Source organism: Pteropus vampyrus, unplaced genomic scaffold (assembly GCF_000151845.1).
Source record: "Pteropus vampyrus isolate Shadow unplaced genomic scaffold, Pvam_2.0 Scaffold317, whole genome shotgun sequence".
Taxonomy (NCBI): Eukaryota; Metazoa; Chordata; class Mammalia; order Chiroptera; family Pteropodidae; genus Pteropus; species Pteropus vampyrus.
In genome coordinates this window covers 695,500-722,665 of record NW_011889098.1, presented here as the reverse complement: position 1 = coordinate 722,665, position 27,166 = coordinate 695,500, and the positions used below count along the sequence as shown (strand labels likewise).

General features: G+C 43.3%; 1 protein-coding gene across 2 annotated transcripts in view; it reads left to right on the top strand.

Annotated features, from left to right (window-relative positions):
* Positions 1–27,166, top strand: part of LHFPL6 (LHFPL tetraspan subfamily member 6) — a 213,987-nt gene that overhangs the window by 31,150 nt on the left and 155,671 nt on the right. Inside the window, exon 3 of one of the 2 annotated variants that reach the window (XM_023521801.1) lies at positions 12,450–12,628. The exons of the other annotated variant lie outside the window; for it this stretch is intronic. Within the exon in view, the coding sequence (XP_023377569.1) occupies positions 12,450–12,595 (146 nt within the window). The 3' untranslated portion in view covers positions 12,596–12,628. Of the gene's footprint in view, positions 1–12,449; positions 12,629–27,166 lie in introns of those variants that run through there. 2 annotated transcript variants of the gene reach the window in all.

Sequence of the window (27,166 nt, the reverse complement as noted above, 5' to 3'; positions counted from 1 at the left end):
TGGAGCACCAGATCCATTTAGACTCAAAGTAATTGTTGATGGATATACAGTTATTGCCATTATATTATTTACATTTTTGATATTTTTCTTTTTTCTTCTTCTTAAAGAAGTCCCTCCAACATTTCCTATAATACTGGCTTTGTGGCGATGAACTCCTTTAGCTTTTTCTTATCTGGGAAGCTCTTTATTTGTCTTTTGATTCTAAACGATAGCTTTACTGGGTACAGTAATCTTGGTTGTAGGTCCTTACTTTTCATCACAGAATATTTCCTGCCAACCCTTTCCTGCAAAGTTTCTGTTGAGAAATCAGCTGACAGTCTTATGAGAGCTCCCTTGTGGGTAACTAATTGCTTTTTTTTTGCTGCTTTTAAGATTCTCTCTTTGTCTTTAAGCTTTGGCATTTTATTTATGATGTGTCTTGGTGTGGGCCTCTTTAGGTTCATCTTGTTTGGGACTCTTTGCATTTCTTGGGCTTATATGTCTACTTCCTTTGTCAGGTTTGGAAAGTTTTCTATCATTTCTTCAAATAGGTTTTCGATTCTTTGCTCTCTCTTCTCCTTCTGGTACCCCTATGATGCGGATGTTGATACACTTGATATTGTCCCAGGGGCCCCTTAAAATATCCTCATTTTTATTTGGATTTTTTTTTTCTCGAATGCTGTTCTGATTGGATGTTTTCTGCTACCTTATCTTCTAAGTTGCTGATTTGATCCTCTGCTTCGTCTAATCTACTGTTGATTCCTCCTAAGGTATTCTATTGTATTATTCGTTTCTGACTGGTTCTTTTTTATGTTTTCTATCTCCATTTTTATGTTTTCTGTCTCTTTGTTAAAGTTCTCGCTGAGTTCATCTACTCTCCCCCTAAGTTCATTGGGCATCCTTATAATCAGTGTTTTGAACTCTACGCCTGGTGGATTGCTTGTCTCCATTTTGTTTAGTCTTTTTTCTGGAGTTTTGTTCGTTCTTTCATTTGAGACATGTTTCTTTGTCTCCCCATTTTGGATGCCTCCCTGTGTTTGTTTCTGTGTATGAAGCAGAGCTGCCATGTCTCCCAGTCTTAGTATGAGTGGCCTTATGTAATAGGTATGCTGTGGGGCCCGGTGGCACAGAATCTCCAGTCAACTGAGCTGGGTGCTCCAGGTGTGTCCCTTGTATGGGCTGTGTGTACTATTTTGTTGTAGATGAGCCTTGGTTGCTGTTTGCATGACAGTGGGATGGATTGACCTTCAGGCTCATTTGCTGTGAGGACTGGCTGTGGCTATAATGGAGGAGCTGTTATACAGGGGCTGACCTATGGAGCAGGATTCACTTTAGCAGAGCCTTGGTGTCTTTCCAGCCTGCCCTTTGGGTGTGTTGTCCTCGAATGTGGCCCCAGAGGGTGCTTCAGCTCAGACTGAAGCTGACCACTAGGTGTGCAGGCCGGTGCCTCCTGGGAGGGGCCCGATTGCAGGCCATGTTTAGCTGCAGCCTGTACCCTGCACGGGGCCACCTGGCATGAGACATCAAACAATCCACAGGTGGCCACCACCCACACTGGACTTGGCTGCGCCTCGAGAGACCAAGCCACAAACTGAGAGACCAAGCCACAAACTGAGGCTGGCTGAGTGCCAGGCTTGAGGCTGCTCAGCAAGAGGCCAGATGCTGCTCATTTGGGGATTGTGAGCCTTTGAGAGATTTTAGGAAAGTCCACAGCATTAGCGAAGACAGGCCTTTTGTATGGAAAAGCCCCCATGTTGGGAGGGGCGGAGCCTCATGGCATCCTGTGGGTGGGGCCAACGGTGTCAGGTTGATGAGGACTCAGATACAGCGGCTGCCTGCATCTGTGAGCGGGGTGGGGGATGCTCCACAGAGGAACAGTAGCCTCTACCAGCGCTTCTGTCTGGGAGAAAGCTGCCCCTCCAGCCCTCGCCCTGAAGCCCGACAACTCAGTGTCTCCCTGTGTGTCTCTGGCACCTTTCGAGCAGCGGCCCCAGCGCCAGGGCTCAGAGCGAGTGAGTCTGTCAGTGGTGAGTCTGCGTGCGTGGGCCCTGGAGGAGGAAAGTCTGTGACTCCCTCAGCCCTCCTCTCAGCCACAATCCCCTCTGGCTTTCACAGCCAGATTTTGTGGGGCCTTTTCTTTTCGGCACTGGAACCCTGGGCTGGGGAGTCTGGTGCGGGGCTGAGACCCTCAACTCCTCCGAGGGGACTCCTGCAGCCGATATATTCCTCCTCGTTTTTAATCGCCACACACGGGTGTGAGACCAGCCCTTTTTGCGTCTCTGCCTCTCCTACCAGTCTTGAGGTGGCCTCTTGTGTGCGTCCTTAGTTGTAGGACTTCTGTTCAGACCTCAGGTAATTTTCAGTGATGGTTGTTGTGTAGTGTAGTTTAATTTTGATGTGGTTGTGAGAGGAGGTGAGCATAGCGTCTACCTACTCCTCCATCTTGACTGGAAATTCTCTATTGACATAGTTTTATACTTTTTTCTTTCTAAACTGGGTTGAAATTGATAGGTAGAAGTCACAGTTTCGAAACTGAGCCTGTTGGCCATTTTCATGAGTAAACTGAGCAACCGTGTTCTGAAGCTCCGTGGAAGCTCACCCGGCATCCATATTACTGCTAAGCAGATTTTCTTGTATGTCCTATTCTGGGGTTTTGGATGGGCTATTTCAGCTTCATATTGCTTTCTTTCAAAATTTTTTGAGACACAGGATTTCTCATTCTCTGTTGTTATATCAAATGTGAAAATACATGGCACCCATTTTTAACAAATACACATGTATCTGGAAGTTTTCTCTACCCTATGCTAGTTTCTTGTATAAAATTTGTTATGTTTTGGCTTTTATGGTGTTTAACACTGGCAAGAAAAAATAACTCTCAATGAAGTAACTAAGGCCATTTGTTCTAGTTCTTTCTTTAGTGGGGAAAAAAACTTGTATTTATGGAGTATTCTGATTATTTCAGAACAGAGATTGGCCAGTCTTTTTGTGTAAAGGGCCAGACAGTAACTATTTTTAGCTTCATGGGCCATCGGATCTCTGTTAAAACCACTCAACTATGTCTTTCGGGTGTGAAAGCAGCCATAAACCAATTGTAAATGAGTGGAAGCTGCTGTGTTCCAATAAAGCTTTATTTACAAAAAAAAAAAAAACTTCTGGCTGGATTTGGCCTTTGCTCTGTTGTTTGCTGATCCCTGTTCTAGAACAGGAGTTGGAAAGCTATGCCCTAGGGCCAAATCTGGCCCGAGGCCTGTTTTTGTTTGGCCATAGACCTAAGAATGGGTCTCACATTTTTAAAGAGTTGTTAAGAAATAGAAAGAAGAAGGAGAAGGGGGAGAGGAACAGGAGGAGGAGAAGTGACGGGTCTGTGGCCCACAAAGCCCCAAATATTTACTGTTCGTAGAGTTTTATGGAAAATGTCCATTGACTTGTTCTGAAAGACCGTGCAAATCAAAATTAATTTTAGACTGTAATAAAGAATAAAAGGCCTTTATTTGAGCAAAAAGGAGCTACAGCCCGGAAGACACAGATTCAGGTAGCTACCTAAATTGCGTTCTGCCAGATAAATGGAGGCAGTTTTTTATAGTGAAAGCTTCTACCCAGGTTCTCAATAAGGTCTGCTTTATGTAAATGAGTTATTCAAATTGTACAATTCTGATTGGACGGGATAGGTGTCATTTTTTTGGTAGAAAGGCAAAACCAGGGTCCCCCCGCCCCCCGCCGCCCCTGCAGTGGCTGACTCAGATACTGTAAACAATCGGGCAGAGTGCAGGGAGGCCAGAGCTGAGTCCCAAATTCTCCCCATCACACAGAGGATGTGCGGAGCCCTGTCAGCAAATGGCCACTAGGTTCCTATTATCAATAAAATTTGAGCCCTCGGCTGACCATGCATAGACCATCTCAGCAGATAAATTCCTTTTTGGGGTTGATGTCAAATGAATCTTCTCAGGATCTACAACTGCTTACTCCTTCATTAATAATTTCAACTTACGGATTTGGTTTTGTGCTCAAAACCAAATTTTGTGCTCAAAACCATATTTTCCTATGGTTAAGTCGCAGTAATATGGAGCAAGAAAGTTTATTAGTCAGATAAAATGCAGAACTTAAAATTTCGATAATACATTGTTATTATAAAAACTAACAGTTTTCTTTAGTCAAATCCTAAATTATATGATTCTATCTCTGAAATCATTGCCGGGGATATCTATCATCAGGTGTCTGGCTTTTCATATTTCTTTCCCCCTTAAAATAAGCACAAACTCTAAAGAAAAGAGATCTGATGTTCTAAGATTACAGCATGCACAAATAGTAATTGCTACGTAGTTTTTATTTCAAGTGTTAGAATTGTTTTACAATGAATATTTTTATTAAGTTACCATATACGCTTCACAGTTTGAATAAAATGGTATGTATGACTGCATTTAAAACGATTGCATGTAAATGTTTTGAAATTATGTTCCAAGACCACTTAAAAAGAAATAATCATCATATATTAAAATAAATAAAATAGAATTTAATATTTTACAGGCAAATTTTAAAATGTAAATTATTTGCTTATCTTGAAAATATTTGTAAGTTGGTATGTAAAACACGATTATGTATTTCTCCTTAATTCTGTGCCTGAAATTTGCAGTCTCCCTACCAACGTTTATCTGGGACAGAGCATGCTCAATCAGTGTGACCTTTTCAATAACTGAAATGTTTTTTGGTGCTAGCCAAAAAATAATAGTAGTTAACATTTATTCAGTGCTTACTGTGTGAAAGGCACCATGATAAGTGCTTAACGTACATTTTCTCACAAGGGTTCTTGGAGATAGTTGTGATGATAAATCCTGGTTTTAAGGCTGAAGAGATCAAGACACAGAGCAGTTAAGTTGTCCAAGGTAACAAAGCCAGTTGATGACAGAAATTCAATCTGAGCTCAGGTTTTGGCCGACTTTCCCAAATAGAGGTCACTTCAATGCCCTTCAAGACGAAGTCTTACCCTTTATTCATCAATCTCATAAACCTTTTGTAGGTGATGCTACAGCAGATAATAAATATAGAAAATCATTGAGAGACCATTTCTTCCCTCGGAGGATTGATTTTCTCAAAATGATGCTTGAAGAATAGCAAGTAGAAAAATCAATCGCCTTAATAGAACATAAGGGAAAAGGAGGAGCTAGAAAATTAGCCTGACATGTTCTCTACAGCCAAACACAGTTTCCGCTCTCTCAAGGAGGTGGCCAGCAGTTCCGCTCGAAGACTTCCCCCTCCGATTCCTTTGTCCTTCCAGCTGGATAAAGGCATGCATTGACACTTTGAACTTGAGAGGCCCATACTTGATATAAGAAGCATTTATGGCCTCTCAAGTTCCCGGAAGCCCTCTCTGCATTTGTTTGCATTTGTGTTCCAGATGTATTTTGAATTAGTAAAAATTCAGTTAAAGTATAAACAAAATGCCCTATGGCTTTTTTCTGTGGATTTGGCTCTTTATAATTTGGCAGTGAGCTTTCTCATAACACATTTGTTATTCCTCCCGTGACTCTGTGAGCTGGTTTGGTCCTGGAATCCCCACAAGCCGCTGGGGGGAGGCTCGAATTCATTAGGCCTGGGAGCCCCAGTGTAGGTGGTTGAAGCAGTGAGCCAACAGGACTGGAATTTGCTCACTTCAGAGTGGTAATTCGTATGCAAATAGTTCTCAGATTTTCAAAAGAAGGGCTTGTCAGCCTCATACTTTTGAATGGATCCTGCCAGAAATTTATGAGAGTTTTACTGGATTAGGCAGCATGTTCTTTTATAACAATCACATGTCCATTCAGAGATAAACCAGTTAATGCAGACTGAAAAAAAAGACCCCACTATTCTCCCCAAAATCCCTTTCAAACTACCCTTCGCTTCCCTGCTCTGATTTTGTGGTCGTTTCTTCCTCTGCTGTCTATGATCCTTGGGCCAGCATTCCATCTTATTCTAAAAACTACACAAATAGAAAAACCACAACACCAGAATTAGAGTTGGAGCTTTATTTTGCACTATTTAAGAACTATATTGTCATATGCAATTTACAGTAAGCTTGAACTCGAAATTAAAAAAAAAGTATTTCTTTTTGACCATAGGTTTTAGAAATAATACTCTCCTTGGCATAAACCAGGTCGTTGTCTTTAAAGAATACTTAACCACTCTGTGATGGGATATGTTGTCATTTAGTTTAATTTCTCCCTCTCTATTTTTCCTTTCTGGGTTTGTCTTCCCCCTGGATATGGGAGGAGCTGGATGGCAAGCTTATTTCAAGACAGTTTGTTCTTTTTTTCTGAGCGATGGTATCTTTCAAACAGCACTGGTCATCCTGATCTTTGGAGCGTTCTTGGAAAAGTGAAAGCAGTGTTTACGCCTTGGGATTGCCACTCATCCAGCGTGGTTCCTCTGCGAGAACCTTTAACTCATTATGGCCCTCTATGTTTATTTTACTTATTACTGAGACATGCTAGCTATACGATATCAAGATGTAATAAGGTGCATAGGCAGGTTTTACAGAACTTGACCCATCAGCATCTTTTCATTTTGTCACATTTGTTGTTTGTATACTGCCCCAATTTCCAGATGGAAATTATTCACTGGCAGAGTTTGGAAGTGGTGTTCTTAACCCTTTAGACCACCAAGACTTTATGTTTCAATAAGCAAATTTAATCATTCATCGGTGTTTCTATTTCCTAAGGTCCAGATTCAATTCACTTGTCCGTGATTAGATGCTTTCAACTTCCCAAAGACAACCCAAATCATGCTTTTTTATGTGCGTCACATTTGGTGCTACAGTAATTCTTTCTGTTATACGGTTTACCTTCAGGTGGGGTGGTTGCAGGTGATGCGTTCAGGCAGTACTCAGGACCTTCATTTAGGGCTCTACACTGCGTTGGCCACTTACTGCAGTTTAGAAATATGAAGATGCACGGATATTGGCTCTGGTCTTGTATGAACAGTACAGGCTACATGGACTGGGTAGAGATAAACAGATAGACAGATATTTGATATTTGTTTTCCCTTCACTGCCTTCATTTGGAAGGACAAAGAGGTCATCTCGTTTAATTCTGGCAGCGGGCTTTACCATTTCCATCAAATAGACCTCATTAAGCACTCTGTGTATGATGGGGCACTAGGTGCTGTATTTGGAGTGCACTAAATAGAGTTCATCCCTGGCCTTGGCAGTTTACCTGCTGATTTGGCTAAATGGGTGATGTATTTCTTAAAAAAAAAAAAAAAGTCTCCCAATGAGGACAGCTCAGACTTCCCTGGATTTAATGACCTCCATGGCAGGAAACCTTCCAATGCAGTGACAACAGTGGCCTGTTTCCTGCATGTGTCCCCAGGGCCCACGTGGTGCTGGGAGACCGCCACCCATGCGACACGAGTTTGGGTGCCTTTGGGGGATGTACAGCCCGTGTCTGTTCCCTGGCGGGCCAGCCCTGGGGGATGGCGTCTATTACCCTCGCTTCACAGGGCAGACGGCAGAGGACCGAGAAGAAAAGGAACATGCCATTCTTTATTCTGAATCCTGTTTCCAATCTGAGTTAGCTGCTCTGCTTTATGACCTGAAATCGTGACTCTGTTCTGTTACCCTGCCAGGAATAATAAACTATAGAGACATGACAACGGATTCATAAAGACCCGTGGCGGAGCAGAAACCTCCCGATCACCTTAAGAAAGGCTGCTCCCAGGGGGCTAGAAGCGACGCTCCAAGCCTCACACCTGCGCTTGGCCCGTGTCTTATTCTCATTAGCCTGGAAAGCGTCGCGCTGGGCAGCGGTACTGCCTGAGGTTGCCTCTGTGCTGCTGACCTGGAAGCTTTGGCCCCCTAAGAGTGTGTTTGGTCCCTTGTCCTATTAACTAACAGCTAGATGGAGCTGTATAAGTCACTTCCTTATGCCCCTTGTCCCATTACCTAACAGCTAGATTGAGCTGTATAAGTCACTTCCTTACCAATCCACCAGACTCATTCATTCTAGTCGCTTAGGAATGTGTTTGCTTTTTCCCTCTGCACAAAGGTGTCTTTCTGCATTTCGTTTCTGTCATCAGCAGGTTTAGTGACTTGAGGGAGAATGGACCAGCAGAGAAGGCTGTTATTCATTATCTGATCCATCCTACTTTTCTGCCGTTTTGTGATCTCTATACTTTAAAGTTATTAGAATTTCAGCTCTTTTATTTTTATTTCCTCGTGATTTTTATTTGTAACTTCTTTATCCCTTCATTTAAAAAGCCATCTTTGTCACTGCTGCTTTGCTGAATGATTCAGAGATGCCGTGTGGTGTGCGTATGAGACCCTAGTATTGCCCTGTGACCTTTATGACTCATTTAATGAGGAACTAAAAAAATTATTACTCTTACTGCATTCATTATCAGTTAGCAGTCATCAGCTTTCTGCATAAATTATTTTTTCTTTGAATACCCTCTGTTTCCCTTCTGTGAGAATTTATTCTCCCCTTGGTGCGTGGGGACAAATTACATTCATAACAGGCATTAATGATAATGGGAAGAGTGTAAATCTTCGGTGCGTTGAGAACTGGTGCCCTGGTGGGTCATTTTCTCCGTCTTGTTCTACCAGATTTCGTTTGGCAGTGTGGGCTATAGGTTGTTTAAAGTGCCTGTCTTCTTCTTTTTCTCTTTGCTGTATGCAGAGGATGTATACGTGCACACACAGACGGCATGCGTGCATGGGTGTGGTCTCAGAAAATGGAGAGGTAAGCAGAATAAGCTAAGCTCTGACACGTGATCCCTTTTGCATAGAGAAGCCGACTGTCTGTCTGAGTTCCTGGCTTGCACACACAGTCTGGACTCCCAGCCCGCATTTCTCACACTGAACGAGGACTGCTCTTCACGTGTTGGTATCCCCACGAGGCAGGACCTGACTTTTTTAGCCTCCTCTACGTCTTTAATACTCTACACGCCGCATGGTCCCTGGTGGGTGCTCAGTAAGATTTTTCTGCGTAATGAATGGGTGAGCTCATGGACATGTAAGTTAAATGTCTGCTGATCCTACCTGGGCACTATTCTCATGCTAAAATCAATATCACGTGAATCATTGGATAAATCTTCATTCTTATTTATAATGCATGGGATAAAATACAGGGAAATGAGAAGAATACAGAATTTGAAGTTAGAAAATTTGGCCCTCATCCTGCTGCTCGCTGGCTGTGCGAGTTTCAGGAAACTTGCTTAGCCTCTAGGCTGTTCTCTCATCGGTAACGCAGAGGGGATGATTCCCAGCTGGAGGGTTGCCGTGAGAAGCAAATGAGCTCACATCTTCGCTTGGCTTCGGCAAACATGCCCAGAGCATTCACTTGGTGCCGGGGCCTGTGCAAAGTTCTGAGAATAGATACCACTCCCGTCCTCTGAGCCTGAAATTCACAGACTGCGAGACACGTGTTCTTCTCAACGTCTAAAGTGCGCCAAAGTCAAGGAGCTCTTGTTAGCGATGGGGACTCTGATGCTGTAGTTTGGGGAGCCCCTGAGGTCCCAGGGGGGTGTCAGTGCTGCAGGTTCACGGGCCACACCTCGGTCAGCGGGGCTGTGGAGAAAGGTTGGCAAACAAGTATTCATGCGGGAAGGAAGCGCCGCGGCCCTGGCATTCTGCAGGCGTGACAGACGGAAGGAGGGCGCGACCGTTGGTGCTGGGCAGAGGGCAGGAGGCAGGCGAACTTCCCAGAAGTGGGCCGCTCGGGTCCTCGAGGGCCAAGCGGATTGACCGGGCAGAAGAGTGGGAAAGGGATTCGGTAGGAGGCAGCAACACGGACGTGGACGTGGGCCGACACAAGCACGGAGCCCTAGGAAGGAGCGGGGAGGGGAAGGATGGAAAGAGAGGGTGCCGGAACGCTCGCCTGGGCCTCGCTGAGACTGGGGGCTTGATGGAGCCAGCACGGGGTCGCGAGCCTCAGCACAGGCGTCACCTGCCGCGCGTGAAACTGCTTTGCTGCATCGCGTTACGAAACTTGCATAACGTGAATATTCCCAAGAAGTAAGTGAAGAGCATCACACCGTAGGTGAAAGGCAGGTTCCTACACTCCCTCAGGCTTTGGGGACAGACAGCGGGGGTTGAACGCAGGCCCCACTAGAAGGACTTTACTTTCCAGCTACGTAACCTGGAGAAAATGTATTTACTTTCCGAATCTTAGCTTTCTCGTCTACAGAGTGGAGGTAATCAGCACTATTTCATAGAATAATTGTGAAGATGAAACGAGGTCATCTATTTAATTCATCGATATACCATTTTTTTTTTTTTTTTGGGCAAAGCATGCAGTTTGGTGCTAACAGGAGGTGTTGCCAATGTATCGTTATTAAGAATGTTGATTTTGAGCTCACTGTAAATGCGCGCCTCGTGGGTTTGAACAGTCACCGTGTCGATAGATTGCCAAGTGCCCTGTCTCCGGTTGGTATTCTAGTGCCTTCTTAGACCAGAAGCTCAGCCGGTCTTGCGCGTGGCAGAGATTACTAGTTGTCTGATTGGACATGGCTCTGAGAGAATTTGGAGAGTAGAAAGGATTTTCTTGAATATTTTAAAATAAGGAAGGCAAGAAATGTTTCTTTCTAGGGAAGAGAAGATGGGAGATTGCCCTGTATAACTGCCCAAGGATGTAGGTCACCGAAACATATTGAGTATGTTTGAGAAGGTTTTCCTGGCTCAGCCGGTTCTGCGTTGGTGGCTTTCCCTGTCCCCGCCACTGCAGTGACCATCTGCAACCCTGTAGTCATCACATTGGCCTCCTGAACTAGACTTGGAGACAGTTGTGTTTCTCATCTTTGATTTCCCACTGCCTGGGGCAGGGACACGTTGCCGGCTTCCAATAAATGCTTTCGTAATTATTCTGCGACTCATTGTCCTTGCCACGAAGGAATGACGCTGGAGGAGGCGGGGTTTAAGGAGCCCCATTCCGCTTGTCTGGGCATCTATCTGCAGAGTCTTCTTGCATTTGTCTGATTCTTCCTCTGTGCCCTATCTTGGATATGGTTTGTGAGACTGAAGAGCCCCTCTTGAACCCTGTTTTCATTCACATCCTGTTTCCTGTTCATTAGGCTGGTGACACTAGAATAGAGACCCCGTGTCCTCCACGGCTCCCATTCCTAGCCACCAGATGCTGTCTGCGAATCCCAGCCAGTAGAGCCAGTAGGCCTCCACTGTGTATGTCCGAAGTGGCCTTCCTGGGAGCACATCTCCGCCCGTCCCGAGAAGACAGGCATCGGTGCTTCCATGGCCTTCAGCCTGCCGCCTTCCTTGCCACTAATTGTCTCTGATACTTCCAGGACCTGCCTGTTGTTGTCTCGTTGGATGCTGTGTTTGGTCTGATCGATGGCCCTCATCTCAGCACCTGCACCCCAACCTGTCTGATCGATGAGCTTCAGCTCAGCACCTGCACCCCGATCTGTTTCTCTGCACCTCCCCAATGGGGAGCTCTGTTTCCAAGCTCCGGCCCCTCCCAGCCTGTTCGGTCCAATTAAACTTGAGTGGACCGAGACCCAAAGCATAATTTCATTCGGTGAATGGGAATTTTGCGGAATGGAATGTTTCATAAAATATTCCTCATTTCCAATAAAGATTTTTTAAAAGGTCAGCTTTGCTTAGATATATGCAAACAGGGCTGCATTTAGAGGTTAGAAAGCATCATTTGAGAAAATGATAGATTCTTCCCTTCCGAAAATAGGGTATCCTGCCAAGTATGAGGGAGAGAGTTGGGTAAGTCAAGGGCTCTGCTCTCTACAGCACTTCTGCTCAGCAGAGTTATTGACAGATAGTCCCAGACTGCATTTCACATGTCAGCATGCGACTTAAGCCAGAACGTGTCAGACCTATTTTTATGAATAAATGCATCGTGGCTCCTTTTATGGCATCATCATCCTGCCACTTAGTAAACAGAGAAGGTAAGTGACTTTGAAGCAGGTGCTTTCTGTGAAAATAAAACAGTTCAGCATTACGAGGGGGATATTGAAGGATGAAAAAATAGCATTACACAGCCGAGAGGTAACCTTCAGTCATGAGCTGTCAAGGTGCCTATGGACTTTCTTGGGGATGGTGAAGGAAGGGAGATTCACATCTACTTAGTACCTACTATATTCTGGTCACCGTATGGAGATTATCTCATTCAATCTTTACAGCCCCCAGTGAGGCAGGAATTATTATCCCTAATGAAATGGAGGTTAGGTAACTCGTCCAGGGCCCCACAGCTCATCAAAAAAGCCTGTGGTTGGTTCACTCTCAAGGAGACCAGGATTTTAATATGCACACTAGTACCCTGATTAACTCAACCTTGTGGTAGGAATAGATTTTTCTTAGCAATTGAAATGAACCAACTCAAGGCCCAAAATAGAATATTCTGTTTTTCACTTTTGTTAAAAAATTTTTCAAAATTATTTTGGTGTCTTTTGCTATTTTTGTAGGTATGTTATGTATATTTAATACTTGGAGTTTTTGTTACTAAAGATCTTGCGTTCTTTTATGTTCATTATTGTAGACATCGGTTTCATGATGTTTAATAAGCTCACGAAGTTCAGTGCTAAGTTCGTCTCAGCCCCTCGTTCTACAGACGAAGGAATGAGGACCCAGAGGAGTGAAGAGACGTTGCTTAGGGTCATTTTTAGAGGCAAAATGTCCATGTGATTACAGAACTCTCTTCTGAATGTAATATATGCCTGAAAGCAGCTATTGAACAAGTCCTGACATCAACTTATTTTCTTCTCTGTACAGTGGAATGTAAAAAAAAAAACAAACTGACAAAAAAATGGAAACAACAATTGGTGCTTAACAGAGAGTTCTGTTTTTCAAGGTTATACTGTATTCAAAAATTACCCTTGACTTCTCTGATTCCGCCAAACATGCCAGACAGACAAGGATAGAACAGAACGTGGTTATAACACTCTGGGCTCTGGCTCTAATTGAATTCAACATCGTCACAGCTGTCAGCTTCCTGAATAAGAGCGAAGTAGCTGACACCGTATTGTGATGTGTAAGTTTAGAATTTTGAAGAAGTCAGAAGTGAAATAACTTTCTACTGTGCGTAACTTTCCATCTCCGATAATGGAACAAAGGTGTTCATTTGCTTCACATCTGCATTTGGTCCCGGGCCAGAAAACCAAATCCCCTCCGAACAGTCCTTCCCTCTGGGACCCCAGGATGTGTGGCGTGTCACATTTAAGGTGCTAAGTATTGTCCTGTGCCTATGAGCGATGCCAAGATGCCTATGCCATACTGCTCCCGAGCTGACAACCTTTTAGCGTTCAACTAAGTGTAAACTAAACCTGTAATGGAAAAATGACCAGAGTAGAGGTGTGTGCGAGCCGCTCGGGGCAAAGGCAGGTGCCCCAGGACCAGGAAGCAGGTGTGAGTGGAACAGAGGGCTGCTCGCCTACGGGAGAAAGGAGTCCCAGGCTTGTCAGGAGTGGAATCGGTTGGTTGGGAGTTCAGCGTGGAGGGAAGAGGGAAACGAAATGAGATTTCAAAGGCACAGACATGTGAAAGAGCATGGTCCGTTCGGGCAATAATTCCAGTTTGAAGTGATGCTGTAGGAAATGACGGGAAGATTGAGATCAGAGGGTGGGACGTTGTGACTCCCAGGCTGAGCTGCTCAGAACATCCCGTAGGCAACTGGGAGCTGTGGAAGTATCTGTGGTGGCGGATGGTGGCCTTGACATGTATTTTTAGTACAACGGTGATTTCGATTTAGTAAGAAAATTACTTTAGTGGCTAAAGGACGTATTAAAGAAACAAACGGGTGAGGAAGGGAGGCCTTTTAGGAGACAAATGAGGAAGACCGTACGCGTGGAGTGCAGAAAGAACGGATAAAAGCAGGCAGATCCGAGACTCCCTTCCGAGGAGAAGCTACAAGACTGCGCGAGTGACTGTGGGACGCGCAGGAGAGGCAGAGGGCAGAGCGGGCTGGATGACCAGGGGTCATAGGACTAGAAATGGGGATGCCGATAACTGAGGAACGCGAGGGCAGGGAAAGAGGAGGGCATAGGATGAAACGTCAGGAGCGGCTTGGAAAGGCCGGTGATTGTGTCAGTGCCTTGCTCTGTATAACGAACCCGCCCCCCAGATTTGGTGGCAAAACATCCATAGACTCGTTGGCGCGTCGGCTCGGCGGTTCACAGCCCGCGATGGCCTGGGATAGTCTCACCTGCTCCCACGCGTGTGTCTGCGACGTGCCCACAGATCGGCTGCGGCTGGCCCGTCTAGGGTGGTCTCGGGGGAGGGGGCGCTCTGCCCTCCGTTTCTCAGCATCCGGCATGTCAGCTCAGGCTTGTTTTCGTGACGGCGGGACAGGGTGGCAAGGCGTGCGTGGCCTTTGGCAAGCCAGCCTCGGTGAGGGCGTAACGTGAGATCGACCGCATTCCTTTGGCCACAGTGAGTCACCAGGCCAGTTCAGTGTGCAGGGCTCCAGCTGCAAGTTTTCATTTCAAGGAATAGGTAGAGGCGGGGATGAAGAATGGGGCTATTATTTTAATCAGTCTCCCACAGTGATTCCTAATTATTAGGTCGTTATAAAAATAATTTAAAAATTGTGTTCCGTTCATTGTATTCATCTGCTTCCCGATAAAGATGAAAATGAATGATTTTTTAATGTGAGCATAAACGCGTTGGCATTTGTTTACGTTTCTCTCGATCCGTTGGAGTTTTTGGAATATTCTTCTGGTTTCTCTTTACTTGGTTCTTGGTTCTTCACACTTCTGCATTTAACTCCAAAAGCATTAATAAAAGTTTCCTCTTTTATTTGAACTTATCCACAGAAAAATTATACTTAAGCATACAACCAAGACGACAAGTGTCAACTCCGCACTTGGTCACCGCCTCCAAAAAGCACCCATTAAATAAAAAGACTTGAATAAAGAAGTAGCTGTGCCCTCACTGTCTCTGGGAGCTCCTCATGTCACCTGCTTCCGAGCTTCCCGGGCTGCTGCGTAAGACGTCACCATCGGCAAGGTGTGCTTTGTCTCCATAATTCTTCGGTCTTGTTCTTATGACTGTTTTGTTAGCTCCATGCAGAGCCTTTGAATAACGGTTGAGAGAGGACTGACTACCCACAGTGAAAATATTAAGCTTACCTGGTGGACTTGAATATATCCCTTAGGAAGTAGAATCTTTATGTAAAATAGACACTTGGGAAGCAATTATTATTAATTACAGGCCCTTTTATCACAGTTTTTGATCCTTTGTATGCACCAGTTCTCACTACTGCTGTTCATGGTGGGGACAGTGGCACAGCCCAGCAATGGCTTCGATGCCATTAAGAACAAAGGGGCTTTCTGAAAAATATCCAGTTTACCAGTTACTGTCACGATCGTAGTCTTTGAATGTGGTCTGTGTGTTCCTCTGAGTGAATGAATTCTCCTTCTGTTAATGCTGCTCCTGCCTCTGCTACACGTTTCCAGGGCACATGTGTAGGCTGGCTTCTTGACACTGGGGTTAGTTTACCCACGTGTGTGGTTTACTTTGATCAAAAAACCTTGCGTTTGAGATCATGGCACACAGTTCCGATCCATGGAGGGAATGATACCTGGCACAGAGGGTATACCGATTTGTGAAATTTTATGTTCTCATGAATTTTTTTGGTGTTTGAATAACTTCCCTTGTCCAGTAAAAAAAAAAAAAAAAAACATAGGTCAACTGTATCTAACTAATTCACACATAAGCAAGAAAGTCAGTCGAGATATTCTGAGCTATTATTAAATGGAAACTTTTAGGTACAGAGGGCTATCATTTCGGTAGTAACCGAAACTTTAAAAAATATAAAAATGTTACCTGTCATTCATGTCTTAAGCACATTCTTTAATGTGTCAGAACCTGACTTTAGGGAATGGAGGGAGGGCTGGGCAGGGATGAAAAAGAAGATACTAGAAATGAAAACTAAATTTCCCCTTAGAAAAAAGTCCAAAGAAAACCCAAATTAATAGAGAGAAAAATGGGTATCCTCTTGTTGGAAGAATCAATTTGTTAAGATATCATTTCTCCCCTAATCGATCTGTCGAGTTAGTGCATTTGTAACCAGCATCCCAGCTGGACTTTTTGTAAATATCGACAAGTTGATTCAAAAATTTAAACGAGAAGATAATGGAACTAGAAGAGCCGACACGATTTTGAAAGGAGGAGGGAAGTTGGGAGACATGCTCTCTGGTTTTAAGCTTCACGGGAAGGCTGCATTCGTCACGGCAGTGTGGCGTCGCTGGAAGGGTGGACACACAGCTCAGGGCGAGGGATGACGGAGCCCAGAACTAGACACGTGTGTGCCGGAGAGACTAAACAGCAACAGATTAGGGAAAAGATCAGCAGTAAGTGATCTCGGCAAGTGACACGTAGATGTCCTTCTCACTATTCTTATTCTTGCGAGTTTTCTGTGTGCTTGACAATTTTTTGCGTGCGAATTTAAAATATTCTTTTTCTGTGGTAGAAAAATCTAACATACTTAAAAGTATCCAAGAATTAAAATCATTCAATTTTGGTACGTTTCTCTTAAAAAAGCAATTAAATTTCCCTTTGCATAAAGCCCATTGTTAACTTAATAAGCATATATAAACTGAATTTCTTACTCAGAAAACCAAAATAAATAGACTCAAAGTTAGTTAATAGCTTTATAATCGTGACTGGAAATGCACGTTACTGCATTTAAAAAATGTTTAAAATGTTAAATAAAACCACTTCAGTTATAAAAAATGCAGTCACAAACCACGTCTTGGAGTTGTTACGATTGCAACAGACCACTCATAATACAGTATTTCGGGATGGGAGCATGGTACTATATCACTACAATATACACATTAAAAACCATAAAACTAATGACTGTTTTTCTGATGGAATTGTAGTTGTTTTCTTTTTTAATTTTTAATGTCAGTTTTATTGAGGTTTATTTCCTTGCAGGAAATTTCATCTTGTTTAGTTAACTGTTTCATGTGTTTTGACAAATGCATATGGTCGTGTAACCTCCACACAAGCAAGTGTACAACAGTTGCCCATCCCCAAAAGTTCCCTTAAGCGCTTTCCAGTCAACTCCAGCCCATCCCAGCCCCTGACAAAAACCGATCTATTTTCTGTGCCCATACTTTTGCCTTTTGCAGAATGTCACATGCATGGAATCATACAATGTGTGCCCTTAAAGATAAAAAAGCTTTATTGAGATAAACTCACATACCACACAATCTGTCCAGTTAAAGTCTACCATTCAGTGGCTTTTAGTGTGTCGCAAAGTTGTGCAGCTACCATCTCAATGAATTTTAGAACATTGCTGTCACTCCCATAATATACCCACTACTCATGGGTAGCCACTCCCCGTTCCCCCCAAACTTCCTCGCCCCGGGGAACCGCTTGCCTGCTGTGTGTCTCATGTCCCCTTTGGCGTCTGGCTTCCTTCCCTTTGCATCGTGCATTCGAGACTCATCCGGGTCATTGCCTGTCACAGTGCTTTGTTTCATTTCTGTTTGCTGAGTAGTGTACCACGTATAGAGGTATCACGTTTCGGTGTTAATATATGCTACTCGAAGGACATATATTTTTTTCCTTTCTCTTTTCTGTTTCAGTGATTATGAATAAAGCTATTATAAACATTTGCCTAAAAGTTTTGTGTGAACGTTAAGGAATCAGATTGCCGGGCTGCATGGTATAAGGATCCCTCACTTTATAAGCCAAGCTGTTTTCCAAGGAGCAGCACCACTTGGCGTTCCCACCAGCTGTGTGTCAGAGTCCCAGCTGATCTGAATCCTTGCCGACGCGTCTACAGTCTAAATTTAGCTATTCTTATGTGAGTGTCGTGGTATCTACATATGTACATACAGTTGTTCCAACATTGTTTTTTTTTTATAAAGACTGTCCTTTCTCCATCGAACTGCCTTTGCACTTTGGTTGAAAATCGATGGACCACATATGAGATTTCAATTTGCATTTTCCTACTGAGCAGTGAGCATCTGCTTCTTTGCTGTGGGCCTGTTTCATATGCCTATGTGCCATCTAGGTATCTTCTTTCACAAGCATCTCTTCAAAATACTTGTTCGTTTTGGAATAGGGTTGTTTGAATAGGAGTACGTTTTGACAGTTCCCTGTATCTTGGATAGAAGCCCTTTCTATCACATATGTATTTTGCAATTATTTTCTCTTCATGACCTGTCTTTTCATTTTCTTCTAGTGTTTTCGAGGAGAAGCTTTGATTTTGATGAGGTCTAAGTTATCCATTTCTATCTTTATGGATTGCGCTTTCGGTGCTTTCAAGCTGGCTCTTGCATCCTCCTGACATTTCCTGATCTTTTTTCAAGGGGTCCCTTATTTTCTGGTCTAACGAGGTATCTCAGTTCACCTTGTATGTCAGCCATTTCTCCAGACAAGCCCTGGCGTCTTCTACGGAGGCACGATATTAGGGAAGCTGGATTTCGATAACTTTCTTTTTAAAATCTCTTTTCTCCCTCAACACCGTGACATCATAGATTTATGCATAATTCTGTCTAATAATTTTGGGCGTGAATTTTATTCTAATGTTAGGGAATGTGACTTTTCGAATCGTAGTTTGCATCTAAGATGTAGCATTACATAACATTCCCCCCCTTTGGGGTATTTTGGTATCATTTAACCTCTTGATTCTGATCGTTAAGTAGTTTATATCAGAATGACACTTCATTCTTAACGACGCTAGAAAACAAAAGAAGGAATAAACATTGAAAAAAGATCTTGGAAACACGAAGCATGTTCTTTGATCTGTAAAAAAAAAAATTATGATTTCAAAACTGGCCAAAGCCTTTTGTCCATGGGTTTGTTTCGGGTTCAGTGACATCCCACAGAGAAGCTTCATTTCTCGGTAGCTGGCACTGGTCAGGCTCGCTGCGGCCCGCTGTTTTGCCAAATGCTCAGGATATAGTGTCCATGTTCACTAATTTAGTTAATTCGAGCCTAAAGGGAATGCATTTAAGACCAGCTCATTGGACAGACTCTACATAGAAAAGTACCTGGCCACAGACCGCATCCCCGACCTCAGGCAGCAGCTTAGTAAATGCTTGTTGTTGTTGGATTTAATGGCTCAGCAAATCACTTTTGATCTCTGTCTGTGCCAAAGCACTGTGCTAGGTGTCGGGGATACAGAGGCGCACGGAGTGACCGATGAGTGGGCCAAACTGGCATAAGGAGAAAGGCGGCCGGAGGCCGGGGCTGCGTGTTGGAAACCGCTGAGTGGGATGTGACTCGGCCTCGGGAGAAGGGTAACCAGGGCGTGGAAATATCGCCCAGAAAACGAGGACGTTAGAGTTAGAAGCACTAATAGGAGTTAGCGGGTCGGGGAGAGCGGAGGGTTAGGGGAGCAGCAGGAGAGCTCGAGCTGAGTGCTGGGCGTTTGTGGCAGAGACTTCTAAGTGGCTCGGTGGTGTTAGGGCAGAAAATCCGAGGCAGAGGCGGAGTGTGTGAGGCTTAAAAGCTACGGTCAGGATCTTTAGTGTTAAAACAATAGGAAGCCATGAGAGGTGCCAGGCAGGGGCGTGACATTGTCACACTGGCCCCGGATTTGAAAGTGATGAGATCCGAAGCCGAGTGATTTGGTAGGAGGCCTCGGTGGAAGTCGAGGAGCAGGGGACGAAGAGCCTGGAGAGGACGAGACGGGGATGGAGCGTGGAGGAGGATGGACCTGTGGCCGATGGCACGTCACAGGTCGCAGAGAGAGACAGGGCGGAGTCAAGGGAGGGCGGAGTCAAGGGCGATCCCAGGCTTCTGCTTCTGGCGCCTGGGTCTCTGGCTGTACCTGGTGTCGAAGGTCCAGACGGGTGCAGTGGTTCCTGAACGTTAGTGTCCCTCAGAATCAGCTGGAGGGTGTACAGCACAGATGCCAGCTGACCCCAAGGCCTCTGATTCACTGGGCTGGGAGTGGGGGAGGCTCCAGGAATTAGCATTTCTAATGCGTTCTCAGGTGATGCAGTTACCAATCTCTAGAACCACTGGATTATTTGTTCTCAAAATAAAAGGTATGTCAGAATCTGCTGGGGTACTTGTTTAAAAACGCAGATTCCTGCACGAAAGACGAAATGAGTTCCAGCCTCCAGGGGTCTGCCCAGGAATCTACGTTTTAAATAAGGACCAGAAATGATTTCTAATGCTGGTGAGACTATAGGCCATATTTTCAATATTTTTTAAAATTAAATTTATTGGAGGTGATATTCGTTAATGAGATTCTATGTTTCAATGTACGATTTAACAGTACATCTTCTGTATGTTGTGTACTCACCACCCAAAGTCTAGTTTCCTTCTGTGACCATGTATTTGACCTCCCCTGACCTTTACCCTCTTTGCCACCCCCACCCTACTTCCCCTCTGGTAATCACCACTCTGTTGTTTGTGTCTGTGACTTTGCTGGTTGGTTTTGTTTAGTCGTCTGTTGTTTTCTGTTTTATTTTCCACACATGAATGAAATCACGTGGTTCTTGGCCTTTGCCATCTGACTTATTTCACTTAGCATGAAAGGCTCAAGATCCATCCGTGTCGCAAATGGCAGTGTCCCACCTCCCCTTAGGGCTGAGTGCTATTCCCCTGTGTCTATGTGCTACCTCTTCGTTATCCAGTCATCTGTCAAAGGGCGTGCTTATTGCCTCCATGTCTTGGCCACCGTGAATAATGCCGCGGTGAACATAGGGGCCCATCTCTCTTTATAAATAAATGGTTTCAAATGTTTCCGGTTCTTCATGATTCAGTCTAGGAAGGTTATATATTTCTAAGAATGTGTCCATTTCTTCTAGGTTATCGAATTTGGTGGCATGTAATTTTTTTTAGAGCATTCTTACATAGTCCTTTTTATTTCTGTGGTGTCTTGTTGCAACTTCTGCTGTTTCATTTCTGATTCTATTTATTTGAGTCTTTTCTCATTTTTCTTTCGTGAGTCTAGCCAGAGGTTTGTCAGCTTTATCTTTCAAAGAATAAGCTCTCTTCGATTATGTTTTCATTCTCCATTTTGTTTAGTTCTGCTCAAATTTTTATTATTTTCTTCCTTCTACCGACTTAAGGCTTCGTTCGTTTGTTCTTTTTCTAGTTCTTTACTATGCAGTGTAAGGTCATTTATTCAAGATTTTTCTTATTTCTTGAGGTAGGCCTGTGTTGATACAAAATCCCTCTTTTTACCGCTTTTGCTGTATCCCCGAAATTTTGATACGTCATATCATCATTCTCATTTGCCTCTACGTATTTTTGATCTGTTTTGTATTGTTTCTTTGATCCATTTGTTTTTTAGTAGCTTGCCGTTTAATCTCCATATTTGTGGTTTTTCCAGCTTTCTCTTTACAGTTGATTTCCCCTTTCAAAGCATTGTGCTCAGAGAATATTCTCAGTCTGATTTCAGTCTTCTTCTTCAATTTGTTGAGGCCAGTTTGGTGACCCAACATACAGTCTCTCCTTGAAGACGTTTCATGGGCACTAGAGAGAAATGCATATTCCGGGCTGAAAAGCTCTGCACACGTCTAGGATGCCCATTTGGTCTAATGGTGGCAGTGGCTGATGGAGGGTGTAACAGCCCACGTGACCACGTCTTTGATAACCTAATGTCGCCCAGGTGGGAGGCGACCTGGGGAGAGCCTTGAACAGCAGAACGATGGACCGTGCCTGCAGAATTTAATTTAATTATTTTCTGTCTGAAATTTTTCATAAAGAGTAAATACGGAAGAATGGCAGGATTTGATTTGTGTTCAAGCTGTGTCTGTACAGTCACTCAGACCAGAGTACCCCCAGTTTGGGTGTCCATGTGATCTCTTTCGTCAGCAGTGGCCCAGTGGTATTGGGGAGATGGAACGATATCGGGTTGCCCAGAGGCAGCTTAGGTTCCACGCTGTGACCCCTGATGGCTGTCATACAACCTGCTGAATTGCTCGGGAAATACACCTTTGCTGATCTCGTCAGATTTACTCACCTTGGAGAGAAAGTATTCTTCTAGTATAATTTTCTCAGGGACAGAGTGCTCGCTAAGTATTAGCCAAGTATTTAGTTTCACTTTAAACTTCTACTCAGGACTGAAATGTGTATTTTAGTTTCTTTCTCTGTTTCTATGTGTTCTGATGTTTGAGAGAAACGAAATTCTAAATGCGTTTATTGCTACTCTCCAGTAAACTGTTCTTTCTCCACATTAATAAGGAAAGAGGTTATCTCAGATGAGCTAACCAGAGGTTTGACTATTTAAAATACTTTAAAAGGAGTATAATTTTATTTCCCCATTAAAACAATTTTTTCAACTTTTAGATAAGTATTGTCTAATGGAAGCCTATTTTACGAAAGGATACGACTATTTTATAGTTATTTTATTAATTGCTAACCCCCAAACTCTCACCATGGGTTGAAAACTTATCACATGAAGTAGATTACATATGTCCCTGGTGAGCATATTTTCCATCAAACGAATCTTTTCTGTTGGGTTAAGGCAGAGATAAATCACCCTTCCTCTTGACAAATTTACATAAATTTTAGGGCACAACTTGTAGGAATATGGTAGTATTTCTAGTAATGTATGTTTTATTTCCTGGGTGAATATGATACTTAGAAGCAGAGGTTTTAAAAACAAATAATATGTTTCTATAAACAACTTTCTAATAAGACTTAAAAGTAGTCATTTCTTTTTTTATATTCTTTCTGCTCAATTTAAATTAAAAAATCCCCAAATAATACATAGAATTAATTAGAGGACTCTACTGTGATATTTTGTCATGAGTCTCCTGCTTTACTGCCCGGTTTAACCATAAAGTATATCACCATGAAAAGCGTGATTCTCTATACAGCTTTGTACTTTGTTTCAATTACTTTTACAACCTTGGAACTTGGCGGGAGTTCCACTCCTGCCCCCCTGTACCCCGCTCCTATTTTCAAAGAATTTATGGGCTATCTTAACTCCATAGGTTTTTTTTTTTTTTTCTCCTTAAAAATTTAAGTCGTGATTTAGGTTTCTTTCTATTAACAAAGCGTCTATAGAACATCAGTTTTCTCCAAAGTTTTTATTCATCATCTCTTTTAGAGACTAAGTCAATTCAAATTTCATGCCGTGCCGTGTTCTGTAAAAGTTTATTACATGCAGTTTCAACTGCAGAGCACAAAACTGAATAGACTAAAGCTTTTCATTATAGGTAAACTTTTCACAGGCAGTCGGAGCCAGTGGTATAATTCATCCTCTAAATATTTTATTCTGACCTCTATGTTTCTACTGACATCTAGAAGAGAAGCCTGAGTTTGTGGGGGTCATCCTCGCAGGATTGCTCATTTACGAGCATTCAGACAGACAGACACATCTATTGTAATTGAATCTGTACCCACTTGATAAGAGGTACCGGCCTCACCTGTGCCACGTATAGGTTCATCGAGTCCAGTGTTCCCGGTGGCTCATCCACCGATTGTGGTTTACGCAGACTCTCTGGGGACCTGTGTTGATGCTCCCAGCCCACTGGTCTCATGCAGCATATTGTGCAGGAAAATACCGATTTGCTGAGTAGCCAGTGTCCCCGAGGACCGGAAGGAGTGAGTGGGTTTCCAGCGGTGTAGTGACGTGAAGGGTCCACTGACTTTTCCAGTTGTCTTCAAAGGCTCATCAAGATGCCATCAGTTCCAGAGCCAGAGGTCCCTGGTGCATTTGGGACAGAAGTGCCTTCTCAGAGTTGAATTTTCTTCTGATGTGGTTATTTTGCTTTATAGTGACACTGATTTTTTTAAAAAATAAAATCTCTGAGTCACATGATGGAGAAAGGACCAGCTACGAAGGAAAACACTTGGCAGCTATTAACAGATCTCAGAGTAAATAGGAACCATATGCTGCCGCCGTGCCAGATGCAGAGGGAAAGGGGCTTAAAAGGCTAAGGTGGTGTGTTGCGGCCAAGCATTATGTTTGTTCTGAGCTCGGTATCTATTTTTAAATGAAGGAGTAGATCAGGGGTTGGCACGGTATGATCTGTAGGCCCCTGTTTTTGTAAATAAAGTTTTATTGAAACATAGCCGTGCACATTTATATATTGTCTGCGTTTGCTTTAACATTACAACGGTAAAGTTGATTAAATGCAACAGAGTCCGTATGGTCCACGAAGGCTGAATATTTACTGTTTTTCTCTTTACAGAAAAAGTTTACCGATCCCTGCAGTAGATGAATAAATAAAATTTTATGTACAGATATTTTAATTTAAATTACAGATGTTCTCACATTTCACCTTTAATTTCATTAGCGGATATCTCAAAAAAAATGACATTTTTTCTATGTAGCCAAATTAAAATGATTATACCTAACAAAATTGAGCTGTTCCTTCAAGTCATTTAATACCAGTTGATATAGAAATTTCTGAATTATTTTCAAAATATAATTTACAGTTGGTTTATCTAAGCCAGAAGCTGATCTGGGACTATGCCTCGCATCTGATATTTGTGTCTCTTAAGTGTCCTTAACTCAAGCTATGTCTCTTTTTCCAAGACACTGACTTCCTGAAAAAGCCATGTTATTTGTCCTGGAGAATGACTCACCTTCTGAAATACATCTGATTGCTTTTGATGGGGTATCGTCTAATATGTTCCCCTGTGCCCTGGGTTTACTGTAAACTGGCCATTAGATCTCAACTGAATTCATGTTAAATGTGGTTGCCGAGAAATCGTGAGACGCGATTCCCAAATCTGCATCAAATCTGAAGATTTGTGCCACCATCGGCGACCCTAAGATTGACCATCAGCTTAGTCAACAAATTATTTTACGAATAAGAAGAATGTTATCCAAGAAGTAAAAATGTGGTATAAGAACTAGATCCTGCAACCTGACCTTGATTTATCGCTCTCTGTGCTGTCCTGGGCTGCCCCCCAGCATGGGACCCCGACCTTGACTCTCCTGACCTTGCTTTTTAAAGCAAGGTTTTTTTTTTTTGTCTCTGGGTCAGATTCTGACTCAACGAAGTTCTGTAGTAGTGGTTTATTAAAATGAGCTTAGAGCTTTTTTTCTGATAATTGAGTTCTGAGTTTGGGTTCTGAGTTATCGAGGGTTTGGCTTTCATTGTATTTCTGTTTTGTTGTTGTTGTTGTTGTTTATTTTTTACATGAAGTAAGATGAGAGGAAAGGGATACAATGGTTAAAGATTGTTAAGATCGATAATGAGATGTGAAGGAGATTGAAAGACGTCGTGACCGAGACTTAGATAAATAAAGAAATCCAAGCCGGAAGCTGATAATTGCATTTAAACATTTGAATGCAGTTTTAAAGCATCGGAATTGTCTAGTGTGGAAGGCTGCAGAGGGTCCTCTTCGGGCATGAAGTAAACTGTAAGGATAAATCTGGCTGAGGGAGACACACTCGGGAACGCGACCTCTGAAGATGGATTTCTATGCGTTAGTCTACGTTTTCTCTTTTGCCCTATAGTCATTATTTCCTTGGTTCATGGACTTATATTTGACAGCCCGGGTCTAGTTTTTCATGCATCTTAGTTAAAGTCATGTAGCATTATTTGGTGTGTATTTTTACGATTGTGAAATTAGAGCCACCGGTGACCTAACCTGTCCCATTATTTTCAGGCAGGAATGTGTTTATGGTCTTTGCAGGAGGAGGGATGGAGTAAGAAGCCGGAAGCCACTGCAAACACAGAGCAGTGAATGAACTTTTAAAGTCCCTGCAAGGTTCAAGGCTCTCCTCAGTGGGAGGCAGTTAATCAAAATGACAGGTGCAAGGTACAAGCCTGTCGGAGGGGACATGCTGAACACTCTTGTAATGACCTCAGGGAAATGTCTGAGCTTCTCTTGCATCTTGGATGTATTAGAATAGGTACAGGAAGAGACTGCCAAGGCTCAGAAATTGAAACATAAAGGATCCTGCTTCACTGTTTTAGAAAAAGTGACTGCATTAAAGGAAACTGCCTGTCACCTGCCTCTGAAGTCTTGAATAGATGAAAGGTAAATCAGAAGTGGATTCCTTACCAACCGACTCGCTATAATACTAGTTTAAGTAGAATTTTAACTGCATTCTGTTGGTCCGACATGCACGCGATCTGGGTTTGGGAGGAAGATCTCGGTGAAGGGTCAGAGGAGAAGGGTCGGGAGGAGGGGGAGAGACCTGCGAGGCCAGGCGTGAGCTCTGACGCCTGCGGATCGTGAGAAGGAAGGAAGACGGTTGGGTGGGACGAGCTTCAGACTTCAGAGCAGTTCTGAGATCTCAGCCGGGTGATGGGGGCCCTTGAGCACGAGCTACCTGTTGGAAGAGGCTCGGGTGCGTAAGGAATGGCCAGCTCTGGTCCTGCCTCTGCGGTGCTTCATCGTCGTGTGGGAGAACCCTGGGGGTGCCTGGCTTGGGCATGGGTGCGGAGGGCCTGATGGTGAATGTTGGCCCTTGAAGGGAGGTGTGAGTAGTGCAACTCCACGGCCGCCACAGCCAAGGTCATTCATGAAAGCAACCTGTACCCTCCCTTTGTCTTTTTGTTCTTGGTTTCTATGCTCTTACAGCCATCACATGGTTGTGTAATTAAATTTAACCAAGAGAATGACACTTTGCAAGGTGTATTTCTTTAACATTTTTTAGAGATTGCTCCATGGGAGAGATGTTTTGATAATGCACGTTTACTGCTTGCTGCTTGTGAACTTAGGGCTGTGACTTGATGAACAGGTAGATCTTTTACCAACTAGATAATGAAACGGACACTTAATGCATAAAGAGAATGGTAATATTACCATGTCTAATTTTTTCTTTCCTATATACTGTCAATTAGAGGACTGATGCATTGATTAATGCTTTGTGAATGGTTGAGTAGGGTTATTCTAGTCTCTGCTTACTTGAGTTATTTATTTAGACTGTTGATGGTCTCTGTCTAATCCCAAGCCCCTTCTTCGTTATGCACCAAGTTTAATTGTCCGTTCACTAAAACGGATAATTACAACTCTCAAAGAAAGGTAATATCACAGCAGAAGTGTTTTTGTCTCTAATAAATCTTCAATTGAATTTATTTGCTTTAATGTATCGATGAACTTTAACAGCACACATATCTATGCAGTCCAGTTTGACCAGATAAAAACTGATAGCCAGTAAGATGGAGGTTGCACACCACCCCTGAATTCATGGAGCGACCTGACCACGTGCCTGCAATTCCTTCTTAGTGATCCATAAAGACCTTGCGTTTCTATTAACATAGCTAAAAATACCCACCCTTCCGTTCTTTTGAATTTTTATTTAAATTCTTCCCGCAAGAGATGCATTTCCAATTTTACAATGCCAGCCAGAGCTATAAAGGAAGACGAGTC